This window comes from Emydura macquarii, unplaced genomic scaffold (assembly GCF_026122565.2).
Source record: "Emydura macquarii macquarii isolate MOO-44397 ecotype Brisbane River unplaced genomic scaffold, CSIRO-AGI_Emac_v2 contig_1253, whole genome shotgun sequence".
In the NCBI taxonomy this organism is placed as follows: domain Eukaryota; kingdom Metazoa; phylum Chordata; order Testudines; family Chelidae; genus Emydura; species Emydura macquarii.
The window spans coordinates 26,704,259-26,721,528 of NW_027131390.1; the positions used below are offsets into that span (position 1 = coordinate 26,704,259).

The 17,270-nt window shown below is 38.9% G+C and overlaps 1 protein-coding gene across 1 annotated transcript in view; it reads left to right on the forward strand.

The window, feature by feature from the left end:
* Window positions 1-17,270, forward strand: part of DACH2 (dachshund family transcription factor 2) — a 479,250-nt gene that overhangs the window by 377,833 nt on the left and 84,147 nt on the right. Inside the window, exons 6-8 of the mRNA XM_067548387.1 lie at window positions 66-238; window positions 14,284-14,419; window positions 16,097-16,177. Coding sequence (XP_067404488.1) covers window positions 66-238; window positions 14,284-14,419; window positions 16,097-16,177 — 390 coding nt within the window. The remainder of the gene's footprint in view (window positions 1-65; window positions 239-14,283; window positions 14,420-16,096; window positions 16,178-17,270) is intronic.

Consider the following 17,270-nt stretch of genomic DNA (forward strand, 5'->3'; position numbering starts at 1 on the left):
TCAAGTAAAGTGTTGGATTATGAAATGAGAGACTAACAAACCATCATACCCACCATCTTTTTTAGGGATAGATCTGCCATTTATGATGATGCCCCATCCTCTCCTCCCAGTCAGCCTACCTCCTGCTTCAGTTGCAATGGCAATGAATCAGATGAACCACCTCAATACTATAGCTAACATGGCTGCTGCAGCCCAGATGCACAGTCCTCTTTCCAGAGCAGGGGCCTCTGTTATAAAGGTGAGTTCAATATTTGATTTAGAAAGCTGATTATTTATGGATAAAAATACTCTCAGTGGCATTATACTGATTCCTTAGGAACATAAGTGAGCAGCTGTGTGTTTGTACAGCAGCTAGCACACTGGGTTCAGGTTACTGGTGGGAATCTCTAGGTGCTATTGCAGTACAAATAAATATCAATAACAATAATAACTAAGCAAATAAAGAGAAAAGCAGCTCTGCTACCGATACAAGTATGTAATACCATTAAAAACAAATACTAACATGGACCAGAGGTTGGGATGGTAGCCAGTGTTGCACCTAATAATTATACATTATATATATAATTAAATATATTTTATAAAATATTTTTTATATTTTATATAATGTATTTTAAAATGTAGTTTAAAAACATACTTTCATTTTGTACTTAAAGGAAAGTGCTACAGGTGATCTCAGGAATTCTAGTGCAGTGAGCCTTACTTCAGTATCCCAGAAATAGTTCAGAAAATCATTAAAAGGACTTTAATGAGTATAATATGTGATAAGTACTCCTGCTTTTTTAAATGATGGATAAAATGTACTTAGACTTTCAAAGACTTTTGATAAAGACTCTTGCAAGTAGGCTATTAGGAAAATTTGGTAACCACATTGAAAGAATAAAGTCCGGTTATGGATTAAAAATACGTTAAGAGACAGGAATACATTCTCACAGGAAGGAGTAGAAATGGGTATGTGAGGGAACAAGACTGACTGATTATCTGGAAGAGCAAATAAAAGCAATTTTTCTGAAATTTTACAAAAACTTCCACATTGCAGTTATCACCTTTTTATTTGAGCAAAAAATAGAGAGCTTTTGTCAGTTTTAATTTCAGCATTTGTGTTTCTCTAGGAATTTTTAAAAATAAAATTTTTTAGAATTGTAGCACTATTATGGAGTAATTATATTCCCATTTTTGTCTGTTTTTACGTGTGTGTGTGTGTGTGTTTTAAAAATATTAATTTAAATGTTAGGAATATAAGGGCCTAATTTCTGTTGCTTTGCCTGTTGTGTAGTCATTTTCATCTCTACAAAGTAGGTGTTAAATGCTACCATTCTGGGAATCAGGAGTTCTGATTTTTATTCCTGGCTCTACTACTAACTTCCTGAATCAAACCTCTCAATGTTATCCCATTTTATAAAAGAAGAAGCTGGCATACAGTTTCCCTTACCACATAGGAATCTTGTGAAGATAAATCAATTAGGACTCCATTGTACTTTATTGTTACAACCTGAGTTTGGGGGGTGTATAATACCTCTTCAGCAGCAGTAGGTTCTGGAGGCATTCTAGCCAGAATTATTCTGTCTGTGGTACCAGAATATGCAACAGGAGTGGCCACTGCCACGACCTTTCAAACGATATAGCATACATCCATTGCTGTGTTGTTCCACTTGGGGGTGTTTAGTGATGCCTTTCTCCCCTTTGTGTTCTGACTGCACAAGGACTAAGACTGGGGGTGCCCCTTGTGTAAGTGTTCAAAGGAAGATGAAAGACTCCCCTGTGTTCTGTTCTACTCTCATGCACCACAGTCTGGCTCTGAATGATTGTAAAGTGCAATGAGATTCTCAGATGAAATTAACTATATATGAGCAAAGTATTATTTTTGTCATTATTAATTATTCTGTTGGTATAGCACACCAGCCTAATACTATTTAAAACCATGTAATATGAGTGCATAAAACCAACCATGTTTTATACATATCGTAATTATGACATGATGGGGCTACTTAAAATGTAAAACTGAATTGAATATACTATTTACCTAATTCCATAATTAGATGTCTAAGATACCATTTAGCCTATTTCCTATTAATGTGCGAATGGGCTGCTTTAAAAAGGATTTGAATGAAGTCATCATGCTTTTTATATCACATTTGCCATTTAGAAATAAGCTGTCCTACCAAAATATGCATGATCAGCAAAGTTAACATTTAGCGCTCCAGAAAGAAATGTCATAACTATGAAATTTGATTTCTTCTTGACAGGAACACTATAAATTAGGCAGTCACAATGGCCAGACTCACAAACCCTTCTTTGCCATCTATAATATAATCTAATGTGATTACAGTGGCACCTGCTAACGCTGCTATACTTAAGGGTCTGTCAGTGTCTTCCATTATAAATCCCTACTTTCAGGGATTTACAGCTCAGCTGTAAAAAATTACTCCAACTGAAACTTGGCTAAAAAATTTCAGAAGTTTCTGTTCAGGTAAGTTACAAGAGTACGAAATAAATAGAATAGCATGCTGTGATCTAATGCTGTTTTGGTGTGCCTGTAACATAATATGGAAGTATAATATGGAAATATATAGGACTATTAATATGCATGCACAGCACACAGTACACATAAAGGAGTCATTAAGGTTTATACTGAGAATACATGTTAAATAGAATGCTTAAAACATGGCTAAATCTTTTCAGGTCCATTAAAATGATATTGGGTCCAAAGGAGCTGAGCCTTCACAATATATTAATGGATGCTGTAATAGTTTGGGGTTGGACCAGGGTGTTGGCCTCAGAGGGAGGCCACACCACTTCTCTACACAGTCAGTGTGCTTGGCCCTTCCAACAGGGCGGGTGCAGGCCAAGACAGTCTATACTCCCAGGCCCTCAGTCTAAGGCCCAGGGCCTCAGGCTAGGTGAGGCAAACAAAATAGAGCAACCGACTACAGCCTATTGAGGCTTAGCAGACTGAGGGGCAGTCACCTCAGGGTTGGGGTGGCCAGAGGGGAGCGGGACGCAGGCCCACCCAACTCCACTGTGTCCCAGCCCAGGGCCCTAACAGTGGCAGAACATCCCGTCAGTGGGGCTCCTGCTGAAACACACTGACTAGTGGCCCAGCATGGGCAGAGCCAGACCGAGGCCGGCTATCCTTGGGCCACTTCTTCTGCCCCTGCACCCAGGTACCCGTAGCCCATGGCATAGTCCAGCTCCTTGAGGTAGATGGCGAGGGGCAGGCCCTCGGGGTCACTAGCGTCCAGCAGCTCCTCCAAATCATTTGGGGCAGACAGCTCCAGCAGGTCATAAGCGGCAGGCAGCTCCTACAGAGCATTCAAGGCAGGTTGCTCCAGCAGGTTGCTGGCGGCAGCAGCTCCTCCAAATCGCTAGCAGCTGGCCACTCTTCCCAGTGCCTGGCCACAGGCAGCTCTACCCAGTCACAGGGCCTTCTAAGCTCCATCCGATGGGTAGCTTGGGTGGCCCTTTTAGAGGGTTGGGGTTGAGTTCAGGTCCTAGCCCTGAGGGAGAGACCTCCTTCTCCTTCAACAGCTTTCCCCAAATTGAGTTACAGGGCCTGGCTTTCATACTTCCTGTCCCGCCCCTGTACTTCCTTTTTGGAAGTGGCGTGGTACCCATGCCTGCCCACCAGGTGGCATGCGTTGGCCCCTTGGTGTTGGCCTCACAGGGAGGCCACACAGCTTTGTTAAAGATGCCAAGTGCCACTGATTGGATGTCACACAAAGGAGTGAGCAAGGTCTGAGTTAACGATTTCCAACCCTTATTGATAACAGATTTTGAACCTTTAACCAGTTCAGAGTCTTCATCCTAATCATTCCCATGGGTGGAATCAGGCCTGCTGGGTGCCCTCTACCTATATTCAGCAATGAGGTCTGGATGCCTCCAATGATGTCACCAAACCAGAGTAGGACTTCAACCCCCAATTTATCCAACCCAAGCTCAGATAGGCTAAAAAAATTAACTGTAAGCATCCAATGCTTTCCTGTACCAAGACCCACTGAGCACAGGATAACTGGGTAAAGCCCATCATAGAGCCAATTGTCACTCTCTTTTTCTCAAGCACCAGCTATTCCATTGCTATTGCTACTATAAGTTAGAGCAATTTACTTACTCCAGTTGGCTATGGTCCCTAGAGCAACATGCTCACGTGGCTATGTTGGCAGAGCAGAACTGTGGCCCATCGACTCCTGACACATACTTTACTCTAGGATGGATGTTTGGGTGTGAGATGTAGGATTGAGCTCCACTGGATTCACACCATTTGAGTGACAATTTTCAGAGGGCAGCTGCAGCCAGATTCTGCTCCTTTTCTTACACAGCAAAAAGAAGCCAGAACAAGGGGAGGGAACCTGGTCCTAAATCTAAAAACATCATCACAGGAACTATTTTTCCTCCTACACCACTAGGTAAACTAGGAGCCTGCTTATCCAGAAATTGATTAATGCATTTTAAGGCCAGAAGGGTACTGTGAACATGTAATTAAAGACTGTATCATAATTAAGATTAAGATTCCGTCAGGGGTATTTTTAGGAAAAGTCAGGGACAGGTTGCGAGCAATAAACAAAAATTTAGGGAAGCCCATGACTAAAAATACCTTGTGGGAGCGGGGGGACAAAAAGAACTGCTGGGGCTCACATCTGCTCCAGCCCTGCCGCTGCTCCTGCAGTGGGGGCTATCAGCTGCTACTCCAGCCCCAGCGGGGGCTGACCCAACCTGGGCCACTGTTCCGGTAAGCTGGGAGCCTCTGGTCAGCTGTTGGGTGGCTGTGGCCCTGGGACTGGCTGTCGATCAGCTGCTCTGTGGCCCAGGGACTGCCCATGGTTCAAGTGTTTAGCAGCAGTCCCAGGACTGAGAGATGCTCCAGCCCTGCCCCAGAAGAAGTCACAGAGGTCCCGGAAAGTCACGGAATCCATAACCTCCATGTCACAACTGTATCCTTAATCATAACACATAAACAAAAGGGGCAGAAGGAAGTTTGCTTGGGAGATCTTCATTCTAGTATTTCCTAACATTGGATTGCTTAATTTTACAACCTTCATACTGTTCTTTTCATGTAGGGTTTTAATGTATTTTCCTACATTTTAAAACACTTAAATATTGACAAAACAAAAATTCCATCATATGGAATCAGATTGACCCCACATTGGTCATCAATAGGGTTGGGATCTTTCGATCCTCTGCACAGTCCTCTGTTGCTTGAGCCATCATACTAACTGGTGGCAGTAGAAGTCTGCTGCCTTGTATGTAGACCTTCCATAGAGCGGAATGGAGTAAAAAAAGCCATCGGTTTCAAAGTTGTTTACAGGATAGCAAAAGAATGTTTATACTCAGGAATAATGGGTGCAATTTCAGTTTCTATAGAAGAGTGTGCTCTAGTGAATATAGACCATGCTGTTCTGCCCCTAACCTCTCCCTGTCTCCTGCCCCCACCTCCGCTCTCCTCTGTTCCTGCCCTCGTCCCCTTCCCTGCTGCCATATTCTCTGCTTCTGCCCATTCAGCTCTTGTCCCTTTCTTTCTCTGCGCCTATTCCTTGTTCCTTCCAACCCTCTGATTCCTTTAACCCCCACTCTCTGTTTGCTGACAGTGGCAGAAAGGAAAGACTTAAGACTACTGGTTTCAACTCCAGGTTTTGGAAGGAGTGTGGTCTAGTGACAATACACACAGAGGTAGTATTTCTTGTCAGCAAAACACTTGTAAGAATTTTTTTAACATGGGAAAACATTCTCAGAAATGACTGAACTGTTTTAGCTGAAATTCTCTTCCACCTACACCACTCCCCCAAAACTAACTCACTCACTCACCCATCTTCAGGTAGATATCCGGCATGAAAAATTTCAACCCAAAAGATTAAAGTAGCCCAAGTTATAAGCAACTGAAACTGGAGTCTTCTAATGGGGAATGCTGGGTGATTCTGTCACCTCCATACATTATTTATATAAATATAAATATAAAATACACATATGCACACATTCCTACATATGTGTGTGTATTTAACATGTAAACATATAAAGGACATATGACATAAATTTGAAAGTCCCTAATGAGAACAAAGATGGGCTGTGCAATTATCACTGAGAGTTGCTGTTTTCTGTGTGCTGTACAACTCTCATACCAGTATTTTATTTTTATATGACCAAGAGAAAAATCTCCCAAACTCAGGATTCTCAAAACCAGTTCCCCAAAATATAACAATATAGATATATTTTAAGGTTTAAGATAGGTTTACTTTTACTTTTTCCTCTGTATGCCCACTCAGCATTTTGAAATACATTCAGAATAAAGTTCAACTTTTTAAATCTCAATTTATAAAAATTATAACTTTTGATCAAGTTTATTTTTATAATTTACCATCTTATAGCATTAATTCATTGTTGACAACTTGTTGCTGGAATGTCAGGGAAAGATCATATGACAGAGGAAGTTATTTGAGAAGTCTTTCTTCCTGGCTAATTTAAACAGCTGAGTCCATTGCAAGAAAGCAGTGGATGTGCAGTCATGTATCTTTCTATCCATTGCAATGAAGGTACTGTAATGTTTAGAGATACCCACATCTCTATAATCTTATTTAGCCTCGTTGCATTTAATATACTGTTCTATCTCTCATCCTGTTAACTAGACATACACTTTCCTCCAGACATCAAGTATGTATTGTTTATTAACATTGGGAACTGCATGTTTCCAAATAAAGGGGAACCAGTGAATGCTTGCATTGATTCTGAGGGTAGAAAAGACATTATACATTGCAAACACAGTTGCTTTTTCCCCCAAAGCTAGCATGGGAATATTGTTAGGCCAAGCACATATTAGCCTTTAGTTCTGGCTCAGATCTTTTTAGCATTGGCTCAGCTATTAGCATTTGTAGGTAATAACTAATATAGCTATAACTTAGATTGATATATCATCATTAGGCCTGGGAGTGCCCTTTTTTCATTCAGTTACAGCACCGGACATGACAGAATTCAAGGGACCAGGGATATGTATCATGATTCCCCTGCACAACAGCCTGTCCATTATTAGTCAATTTTACACTTCTGCACATTGACAATATTGATAAACAAATTTAAAGGCAACTTTGTAATATATGGGTGAAAGCTGCCATATTTTCCCTTCTGATTACTAATTTAAGAAACACCAAAGTGGGAAGCTCTTGTTTGGCTGTTTACCAATACCATCTGATTAGCTGTGATTTTTTTTTTTTTTTTGTTTGGCTGAGCAGCTGGCAATTAATGAATTAATAGGAAATAGTCACAAGGCGGTGGAATTAGCAAGTGAACATCTGGTATTAAAAATTAGTAAACGCAGAAGAGTTTTTTTGGATTTCTTAAATTCAGTGGGAAAATAAATACTAGTTGAATACTGCTAAAATGTTTGGTGCACACAATTGAAAATATTACTGCAGTGTACATGTATGTGGGATAAGAGTCAGAGCAGATGATAGTAGGATCCAGCTGACTCTTTTTTGGCAGGTATCCAGCACACATCTCAGTCATTCTTTTTCCTTATTTAAAATGTGATCCCCAGATCTTGTGGCAATTGCACTCATCACAGCTCTAGCTTTGGAGACCAGAGGAAGATACCGAGTCTGCTGATCTCATTGCTTATTCCCCTCACCCAGATCAGGTTCTTCTAAGTTTTGAGCCTGGTGTCTACTTACCCAAAGTCTTCCCCTGAGCCATCATCTCTCTAAGGCAGTGTTTCTCAATTAAATTTGGTTGCGGAACTCTTTTTGACTTCTGCGGGGCCATGCAATACCCTCTGCTGAAAAATCCAGGACATCTCCCCTTTTTGGTGGCGCGGTATCGGCTGTTTTCGGCGGCACGCGATTTCAGCTGTTTTCGGCGGCACGCGATTTCGGTTGTTTTCGGCGGCACGCGATTTCAGCTGTTTTCGGCGGCACGCGATTTCAATTTTTCGCAGAACCCTGAAATTCATCTCGCGGAACCCCAGGGTTCCACGGAACACCAATTGAGAAACACTGCTCTAAGGGATTGGCATGCTGTCCAGGTGTACATTGATCTGGCATGATTTCTTCTTTTGACTGAACCTGAATTATTATCTGCCTTGTAAAAGTAGAATGCACATGCTTTGCCTTCAGCTATAATGCATTAATTTAGGACTAAACTTTAGAACAAGTATTAAACATTATTTTTCATGGAAACTAAAATAATTATAATACTAAACCAAGGTCCAACTGGGAAAGAAATATGAATCCTACTATTAGCTCTTATCAACTGATGATAATTATATTATTTGGTAACTAAAACAGTAATGTTTGTATATTCTCTATTCACTTTGGATGAAATTCAGGAATGTAGAGGCAATGGTAGGCCTTCAAAGTAGAAAAACTCTGGCTGATCTGTACAAACGGTAGGTAGCAATGGAGCAGGCATCCAAGCTGACTCTCCACCACTTTTATATCTCTGCCTTGTATATACACTTTTGAAGAGAAGTTTGAGGGTTAGGAAGTGGTTGCTGGACCCCCTCTTTCAGTCCTGAAGTTTTTATAACAGCCACAGAATGAGCTTTTGAGTTGTCCTATGTCCTGCATACACGTTTTGCAACTTTATCCTCTGTGTGGTTTGACATACAAAGCCCATTTACCTGGTGATTGTGCAGGTTTGGGGGGAATTTCATGGTAACTGTTTTGAAAGTCTGAGTGATGGTTAAGTAGGTCTTGAGGAAGGCAGGGGTAATATTGTAGAAACTCTAACTGGAGATAGTGCACAAGTAAGTAAAAAAGTTATTCTTCAAGGATCTATGAATTATGGTTCTTCCAGTAAATTCAGCAGCTCCCAAGTTTGTTCTCTGATTAGTGGCAAATACTGATCTGGAACTTAAAAAACCAACAACAACCCACCACATTTTCCCCTGCCTCCATTTTCATTAGCAAAGTTTGTTAAGTTCCAAGCTGTCTTGCCATTATACAGCCCAGTAGAGTACAGAAGGAGCACATCAATTAAATATGAAATATCAAGACAAATGTATGAATAAAATATCCAGCATTCAGTCCAAAACCAACTTGTCAGCAATGAAATGCCATTAAATCCTTTAGGAGCTCATTAATAGATTAACATTTGGAAGAGTAATTGCAGCTACATTGGAACTGAAAATAAATAAAAATAAAAAGGCCTAAAAACCCTAAAGTTAAGATGATTATGTCAAAAATGGGTAAGCCGTTCATATGCATTTATAATATGATTATTTTGAATGTAACTGTTACATTAGTGCTTCACATTCCTTGTGAATAGCACCTCACAAGGGATGCCAAAGGGGGGGATACTGAGGTGAAAGCAAGGATGTCCCTGATAATTGGACGAGTTGATGACTTTAGTTCCATTAACCTAAATCATAACTAAAAGTAACAACGTCAAGCTTTGTAGCTACATTTTCTGACGCAAGAATGTCCTTTAGTAAGACAGAAATATATTTTCCTTCAAAACGATTTAATACTGCAAAAGTTTTTTCTGAGAATTTATGGTACAGCTCGGTAAAGAGAAGAGAAAGATCAGATATATAGAGTAGGTATTATAGATAGATAAATAGATGAGATCTTCAGACATGTTTTAATTCTTCAGAAGCAGACTGGACTGTAGTGGAACTACAGCTATTTTTAAGAGGAAAAAATAAAATATATGAACAGTGACAGGGTTGTAAAATTAATAAATTACATAAAATGAAGTCATGAATGTGTAAAAAAAAATTAAGATTTTAGATTTGCAATTTTCCCATTTAAATTCCCTCATTGATTTGTTACAAATACTGTTAACCCTGTGTTTGGAAAATGGTGAGGACATTATCACTTGTGTTCTCATTTGTAATAAAATAGATTAACTTGCTGTGAAATTTTAACTAGGCTGAGACACAACAGTAGCTACCTAATGAACCAGAGCACATTGCTGTTAAGTAGCTAAATAGATGCATACTGATTATAGGACTGAAAAATGGATCTGTTTACTTGCAAGGAAGAAACTGCTCCCTGCTATTCATTATGGTAGGAGAAACTCATACATTTCCAAACAAACACTTTGAAATAGACCATTTCTCAATCAATATCTAGGCTCAGGTGTTAATACTCTATCATCTATATAGTACATATGATGTAGAGAAAATTCCAGCCCTTTTGTTGTCTAGAGGAAAACTGTATCTTCCTGGTATATGTAAATTCTTGTAGGCAGTAAGATGTTAGATGACATAATCAACAAATTCTTTTACAAAATTATTCACTGTGTAATTAAGCATGACATTATTATTTGACACATTTATTTCTACCTGAGCATTTTAAATCCAACATAGTATGAGTTGTAAGGCAGATTATTTTAAGTAGATTGCTTTATAGTGGGACATAATGAGAGCGTTGCAATCTTCATGGAGTTGGGAGATCTTTGTTCTACTACTAGCTTGAAGAAAAGTGGCACTGCCCTTTTAAGGACTTACTTACAATGTGTGGGAAGAAGAAGAAAGTTTATAGAGAATGGTAGGAAGCAGTTAAGGCCAGATCAGGAGAACATCACTGCACTGTCCTTCCTGATGGCCAGAAGCCAGGGGATGGTATTTTTATGCCCTGCAGCCCTGTGGAGGCACTCTTTTACCTTCATTGGGCTGGCAGCACTCACCCATGAATTTGGCAAAAAGGACCGAGTTCCCTCCTGACCTGCTGGAGGAATTATACTAGTTGCTCTTTTTGTTCAGGGCTGGGAAGGAATTTTCCCTTGACTCCCAGATTGGCTGAGGTTGGGTGGGTTTTTTCACCTTCCCCCCAGAAACTGTAGAAGCACATGGTGTGGAATAAGGGATTAGATTATAAAGTTGCAACTTCGTATTTGAAAACGTGTGGCAGATGTCCAGTACCGGTACTCATTATGGAAGGGATACAATATTAATATCAGATTAAATGGATTGGAAAAGGATGTAAAAGAATCGATCCCGTAAGGGAGCAGTAAAGGGAGTTTAGGCTCCTACATCTCATACAGTGGGGATCCAACTCCCCTCTTTTACCTAGCCCCCTGTAAAGGAGTTGAGGTAGGGGGTTTGGGGCTCTGATGCATGGAAGAGCAGGGAGCTGACTCCCATCTTTTTATAGTAGAATGGTCAGGACCTGGTTTGGGATTATTTTGAAATGGTTTAAGGAAAGGATGATGGCTAGACAATGAGAAAAAGCAGTTATCCGAGAGAGAGCTGTTGTTTGAAATCATCAACTTCTGAATTATTCCAATACTTTTCATTTAAGGATAGCAAATACTGCTGTTTATGTAATTTCTGTGTCTTAATTTGTTTTGTTCAGAGCTCTTTTGTAGAGCAGTTGGCAGACTCTTTCCCTGGCTGTTCACATGGTTGTTATAGACAATTTTGTTTATTTAAATGACATTTTTTGTGGCAAATTAATAATTTCCACATTCTGAGTTAAAATGAGTGTAGACCCCTTTTAGGTACCCAGTATCGGGCTAATGACAAGTAGGGCATAACAAATAAAAGGAGGCAATTTTACTCACTATTGTGTTCACCTGGGGCCTGATCATAAAGCTGCAACTTGAACTAATTTAATAGAAGGTCCATGCACAGAAAACCTACAAGATCAGGCCTGTGTGTTTGTAAAATTCATTGTGTGGATAGTAAAGATATCTCTAGGAGGTGGATGAAAGCCTTCTAACGTGACACAATAGAGAGAGTTTCAAGACAGGAATCCAGGACATAAAGGCCTCCCTCCTGGCCCATAGACTCATCAGCAGCCACAAGTTCCCAAGTCCTTTACAGGTTGTATTTCAGAGCATGGAGGGGGAAAGCCTGGTCATTTTAAGGCCAATAGGATTGACGTTTTTTGTACTGATTTTCTGCAGTGTTTGGAGTGGTGGGATATTACATGCTGAAAACAGTTGATTTTTCAAAACTTAAAAGCTACTGAGGTTTGACATCCCTATAATAGATTCATATCTATTAAAACTTAATAAACATTTTTAATTAGCATACCAAAACTACTGCAATTAAAAATGTCTCTAGGTTTTATTCATTATTGTATGTTCATTAAATAACAGATAATTAGTGAAAACATATCCATTGAGAATTAACAGCTATGTAATAGATATGCATCAGTTACATGATTCTGAGGCTCAGTTTTTATTTAATGTATAATAACTAACCTATTAAAAACGCATTCAAGACTACATTTTCAGTTTGGTGTGACTAGAATAGACAAACACTACCCATTATTGTTAAGAGGAGATGCTCCTAAATTTCCTGTGATTCATGCTACAATGTGTCCCTAAATATAAAATTGAGTGTATTTTGGAGATAGGGTTTTAATGGGTAACAGAATACTTTTAACTCACTAACCAAACTGCCATTGGTATTGATGAGTTACAGCAGTAGATAATGAACAGAAACTATTAAGTTAATCATTTGTAATAGAGAGACTTTTAGAATCTACGGATCTGCACCTAAAGGTATTTTATTGATTTGTCATGTTCTCTACCCCAACCTCGGTGAGGGGAGGGGGAAGTTCAGTCACTATTGAGTTCCTTTTTTCCAGCACATGGTAAGAAGAGGCTAGATCACACCATTTCACTGAAAAATCTTTGGGAATATACCAGGGAAGGAATAGAAGGCTGTAAGGTTATCCTCAGTTTCCCCAGATTATACTGTAAAGCGGTGGGGAATTTGTCCTCACAGAAGAAGCAAAGAATTCAGCTCCCAAAACTCATGGATATCGGGGAGCTGCCAAAAGCCAGGGTAGTTCACAAGTTCAGGAGCTCCCTTACCCTTCCTCCTTCCTAGTAGCATGGCTCGATTTCAACCAGACTGCCATGGACTCTCCCATAAGTAACTCCTTTTTGGAGTGTGCTATAAGTAGTCCACGTCATGGAAGGGGCCCCACAGAAAAATGACCAGAAAAGTACAGTCTCCGCCTACAATAAGTGTTTTTCAGTGGATTTTCTATGGTTATGGGATGTGGGAGTGGGTGGGAGGGGACAAATGATGAAAATATGTGTTACAGCTATAATTGTGAAAGCTCGAAGAGAAACAATATATACAATATTATTATTACGGGTGGACAGAATGGGAGAATTTCATTTTGGGTAAAATTTTGAAAAATTTTGCCATTTATTGTTTCACTCCTTTTTCTCTGCCCCAAGTATCAGGTATTTTTGAACTATGGCCCAGATTTTCAAAGTTGTGTGTGCTAAAGTGCCCATGTATATGTTATGTTAGAATTTACTTCTAAAAAATGTTGTTAATGCAGTGTTAGCATTGCCAAGAGCTGGTAGATTCCCTGATCTATTAAGCTTAAACCTCTGAAAACTAGGATGTGCAATGTTAAATTAGTCTTACTATAACTCTTTATTTTCAAGACAATCTCCATATAGATGTGGATTTTAGAGCACTTTGAAAATTAAAAGCAGTTCTTTTTTTGGGGGGGAAGGGTGTGCATCTTGGGAACTTCTTGACCAGATGACAACAAATTTGCATCAGAAAGTCAACCCCAAGTCCTGATGTAGCACACCAGTGTTGAAGCTATTTTAATTCTTCCTGTGAATTTCAGAGCACATATTTAGAGTTTGAGACACATTTTGTCTTTACACAGAAATTTTGTGTACTTTTGCATGCATAGGTTTGGAAATCTGGCTGATATGCTTTTAGCAGGGACTGATAAAAGTTATTCAGATATGCCAATGATCATTTTTATGAATTTGCAATTGTTTAGCATTAGTATTGATTTGAATCTGAAATGGCCAATTTAATCTAATTTGGTATTTGAAATTTGTCTCTTCTGTATGTTATTTGATTAGTAGTGTATTGAGGAGGAATGTACATTTTTGTATTTTTACAGATGAAGATACAAAATAAAAAGTACTCCCAAGTTAACTGAATTGCTTAAAAAAAAAATAAAAAAGTCAGCAAGTAGCATAATAACTGCTATGTCATGACAATAAGGTGTCATACCTAAATGGTCACAAGGTGCCCAGATACTATACGTGTACAAGACTGTAATGGCTCTTTGAATGTGAGTTCACAAAGAGCAGCATTAATTTACTTAGGAAAGGAGATTTGGTATTATAGCTACCTTAATTTGATAAGTCTAAAGTACATTAAAAGACAAGGTGGATGAAGTAATAGCTTTTATTGGCCCAACTCCTGCTGATGAGAGAGAGACTAGGTGTCTAATAAAAGATATTATCTAACCCATCTTTTCTCTCTCATATTCTGGAACCAACACGGCTACAACACCACTGCATACATAAAGTAAATTAAAACAAACTGCTCAGTTCAACAGACATTTTGTTTTCTGTTTTAAGGAGAGGATTCAAGACAGCCCTTCTCCTGCTCCATCTCTGGAAGATAGTCAGAGGCCTGGGAGTCATGCTTCTTCACATCAGAGCAGTAGTGTGTCCAGCTCTCCATCCCAACTTGACAACACACCAGATAGAATTGGTTGGTACTTTATTATTCCCAGCCTCACCTTACTCAGACAATTACTCTGTGGATTTGAGAAGTGTTCTGTGATATACTTCACTAAAGGAAAATTGAGAGTTAGTTTTGAAACTGATTCTGGGAAGTAGTTATTTATCATTCAAAAAAATTAGAGAGGCATTAGAATACAGGATATAAAGCTGCCTGTTCTTCTCATGCTTGCTCATCACTGCAGAGAGCCTGACCAATCAGAAGACTACATACCATGCACACAGCAACTCAGTGTCATGGTATATTGCCCCTGCTGTGATATAGCTTATACATGTCTCATGACATTTCTTCCTAAATGTACATTTGTTGTATTTATCTCAAACATAGCAAATGATATCATGACTATAATATTATATATAAATAAAAAGAAACCCTCCACTTTTTCCCATTATCATAGGGGTTTTTTTTTATTTCCACCATAGGCATCAGGGTGTGTGCATTATTTAGATGAAGTACGGCCTTGTGCATGAAACAGGCCTGGGACACAGGAGATTGGGCTCTCCCACAAGCAGCCTCTTTGACCTTGGGCAAATCACTTAATCCCTGTGTGCGTCAGTTTCCTTATTTGCAAATTAGGATAATATTTCCTCATTTTACATGGTGTTGAGGCTTAATTAATTCATGTTTATAAAACTCTCCAGGACAGGGGATGTCTCTTCAATTGTCTGTACTGCTCCCAATACAATGGGGCCTTGATCTAGACTGTGGCCTTTGTTTGCCATTGTTATATAAATGATTATTAATAATAATACACTTGGAAATCCCCTGTGCTTCTGCAGTGTAAGGTATTATTAAATACAGTATCGTTGCCAAAAATTTTTTTGAGGTAGCACTTAAATTTATGCTGCACCAAAATATTTTTCTATGTCAAATAGCACTGTTTGCCCATATTGTACTGGTTTTAGAAGTATATATAAGTATTTTTTAACTCCTGCTATTTCCAGGTAAACACTGTCAAAAAAATGAACATAAAGTTGTTAGCAATTCTTTATTTAATTCTTTATTTAACCTGGAAAATCAGTGGAGTTTGAAAATTGGAGTTTGTGGTTTCAGAATGCTTACTTTCTTTGTTCTTATTTGATTAAAACATTACCTTTTCCACAATTAACTGATTATAGAATTTGAAGTCACTCCAGATCAGGAGAATTGTTCTCTCAACAGCATAAAGCATTGTCTTTCAGTTGCCATCCATCAATTTGGGTTGCTAAGCATATATCTGTCTGTATTTCTTTCTTAAGATAGCTGGATTATGGATAATTACTGATTCTTTAAATCCTCTCATCTATTAAATACGTTTTTTCCCCAAAATGATTTCTGGGAAGCACTTTCCTAATTAGTTAATTTGAGCATTTTGTAGGAAATTGCACTCATTTCAGTGGTAATTCTTGTTCTGTTATAGTGTCTTTGTGTAATCAACTTAAGCAAATTTGCTTCTGCTGTTTGTTAATACTTTGCTCTAAATTTGGAAAATTTGATATTTAGTAGACGAGACAACAAAAAATGGCCCACTGTTTGAGAATTCGCAATATAAGAATGCAAAATTGCTAGAATATTGGCAGAAAAAAATTTCATTTAATATTTTTGTTCTGTATTTTGTTTTTTCTTTACTGACAGTGTTACATAACATGTGCACTCTGATTTATTTAGCTATTCTGACCAACACCAGAGAAGGAGAACTCATTGATCAAGATAGTGGGACCAATCTAAAAAAACTCCAAAAGGAAAAAGGTATAATCATTTTATTGTTTTTTTACTCAGTGTGTAAGGCAATTAATAATGCACTTCACCCACACTGCTCACATTTCAATATATCCAGTGGCATAACATTTTATGTTTATGGACCTGAATACATAATTTGCAATGAAAAAGGCATCCAGTGAATTTAGCCTGTATTTCTGCTTAGGAAGTATAAACAATCAGATCTGTACTTCCTTGTATTTATTCATTATTGGAGAAATATTTGAAAAATCTTTTAAACTTTGTTCATTGATTATAAACAATTGTCTGCAAATATTTGGTTAGCTACGTGGTACCATTTCTGTTCGTTTACTGTGTGGGTGTGGAAGCACCTTCAGTGTTAATACTTGTGCATGTGAATTTAATTTCTGTGAATACTTTTTAGGCAATATGTTGCCTAAATATTGTTGGGAAATGTTAACTAGGTCTCCCTGCTGCTAATGTAAACGAAGAACTGAGGCTTCTGCAGCGTCCAGTCTTATGACTGATGAGCAACTGTTCTCCTGCAGGCTCTACTGCTCCTCCCTGTCTTCGCTAGTATGCCTGCTCCTTCCTCCCAGTCACACTCCAATTCCTTTATGTCTTGCTGGCTTCCAGAGCTGGCCCCAACCCTTTCAAAGCTGAACCGGGCTGCGAGGGAAATGCTATGGCATTTCTGTTTCTGTCCTGTAGAGGAGGGGTGCAAGGCCGGGTAGCTGCCTCCTTTACCTGATGTCCAACTCTACTTCGCTTTACAGCCCCAGTTGAGAATTAGAGAGAGAGAATGTACAGGAATACATCCTCTGTGTGTCTTATGGATAAGTGTGAATGATACCTATGGTCACACAGTGGAAAAAGAGGGAGAAACTGTGGATCAGAAAGAAAAGGGAGAGAGAAGGAAGAGGAAAGTCACGATGGAAGAAAGTAGCTATTGAAAGAAAGGGTGGTTCTTCTGGCAGTACATACAAAAAGAACCAGAGGGGGAAAAACAATAAAAGTAAAGAAATAGTAGAAAGAGGAAGGAGGAAATGAAGAAGAAACTGACCTGAAGGAACTGATGAATGAACTGATCTGAAGGAAAATGAATACTGAAAAGTGAAGTGTG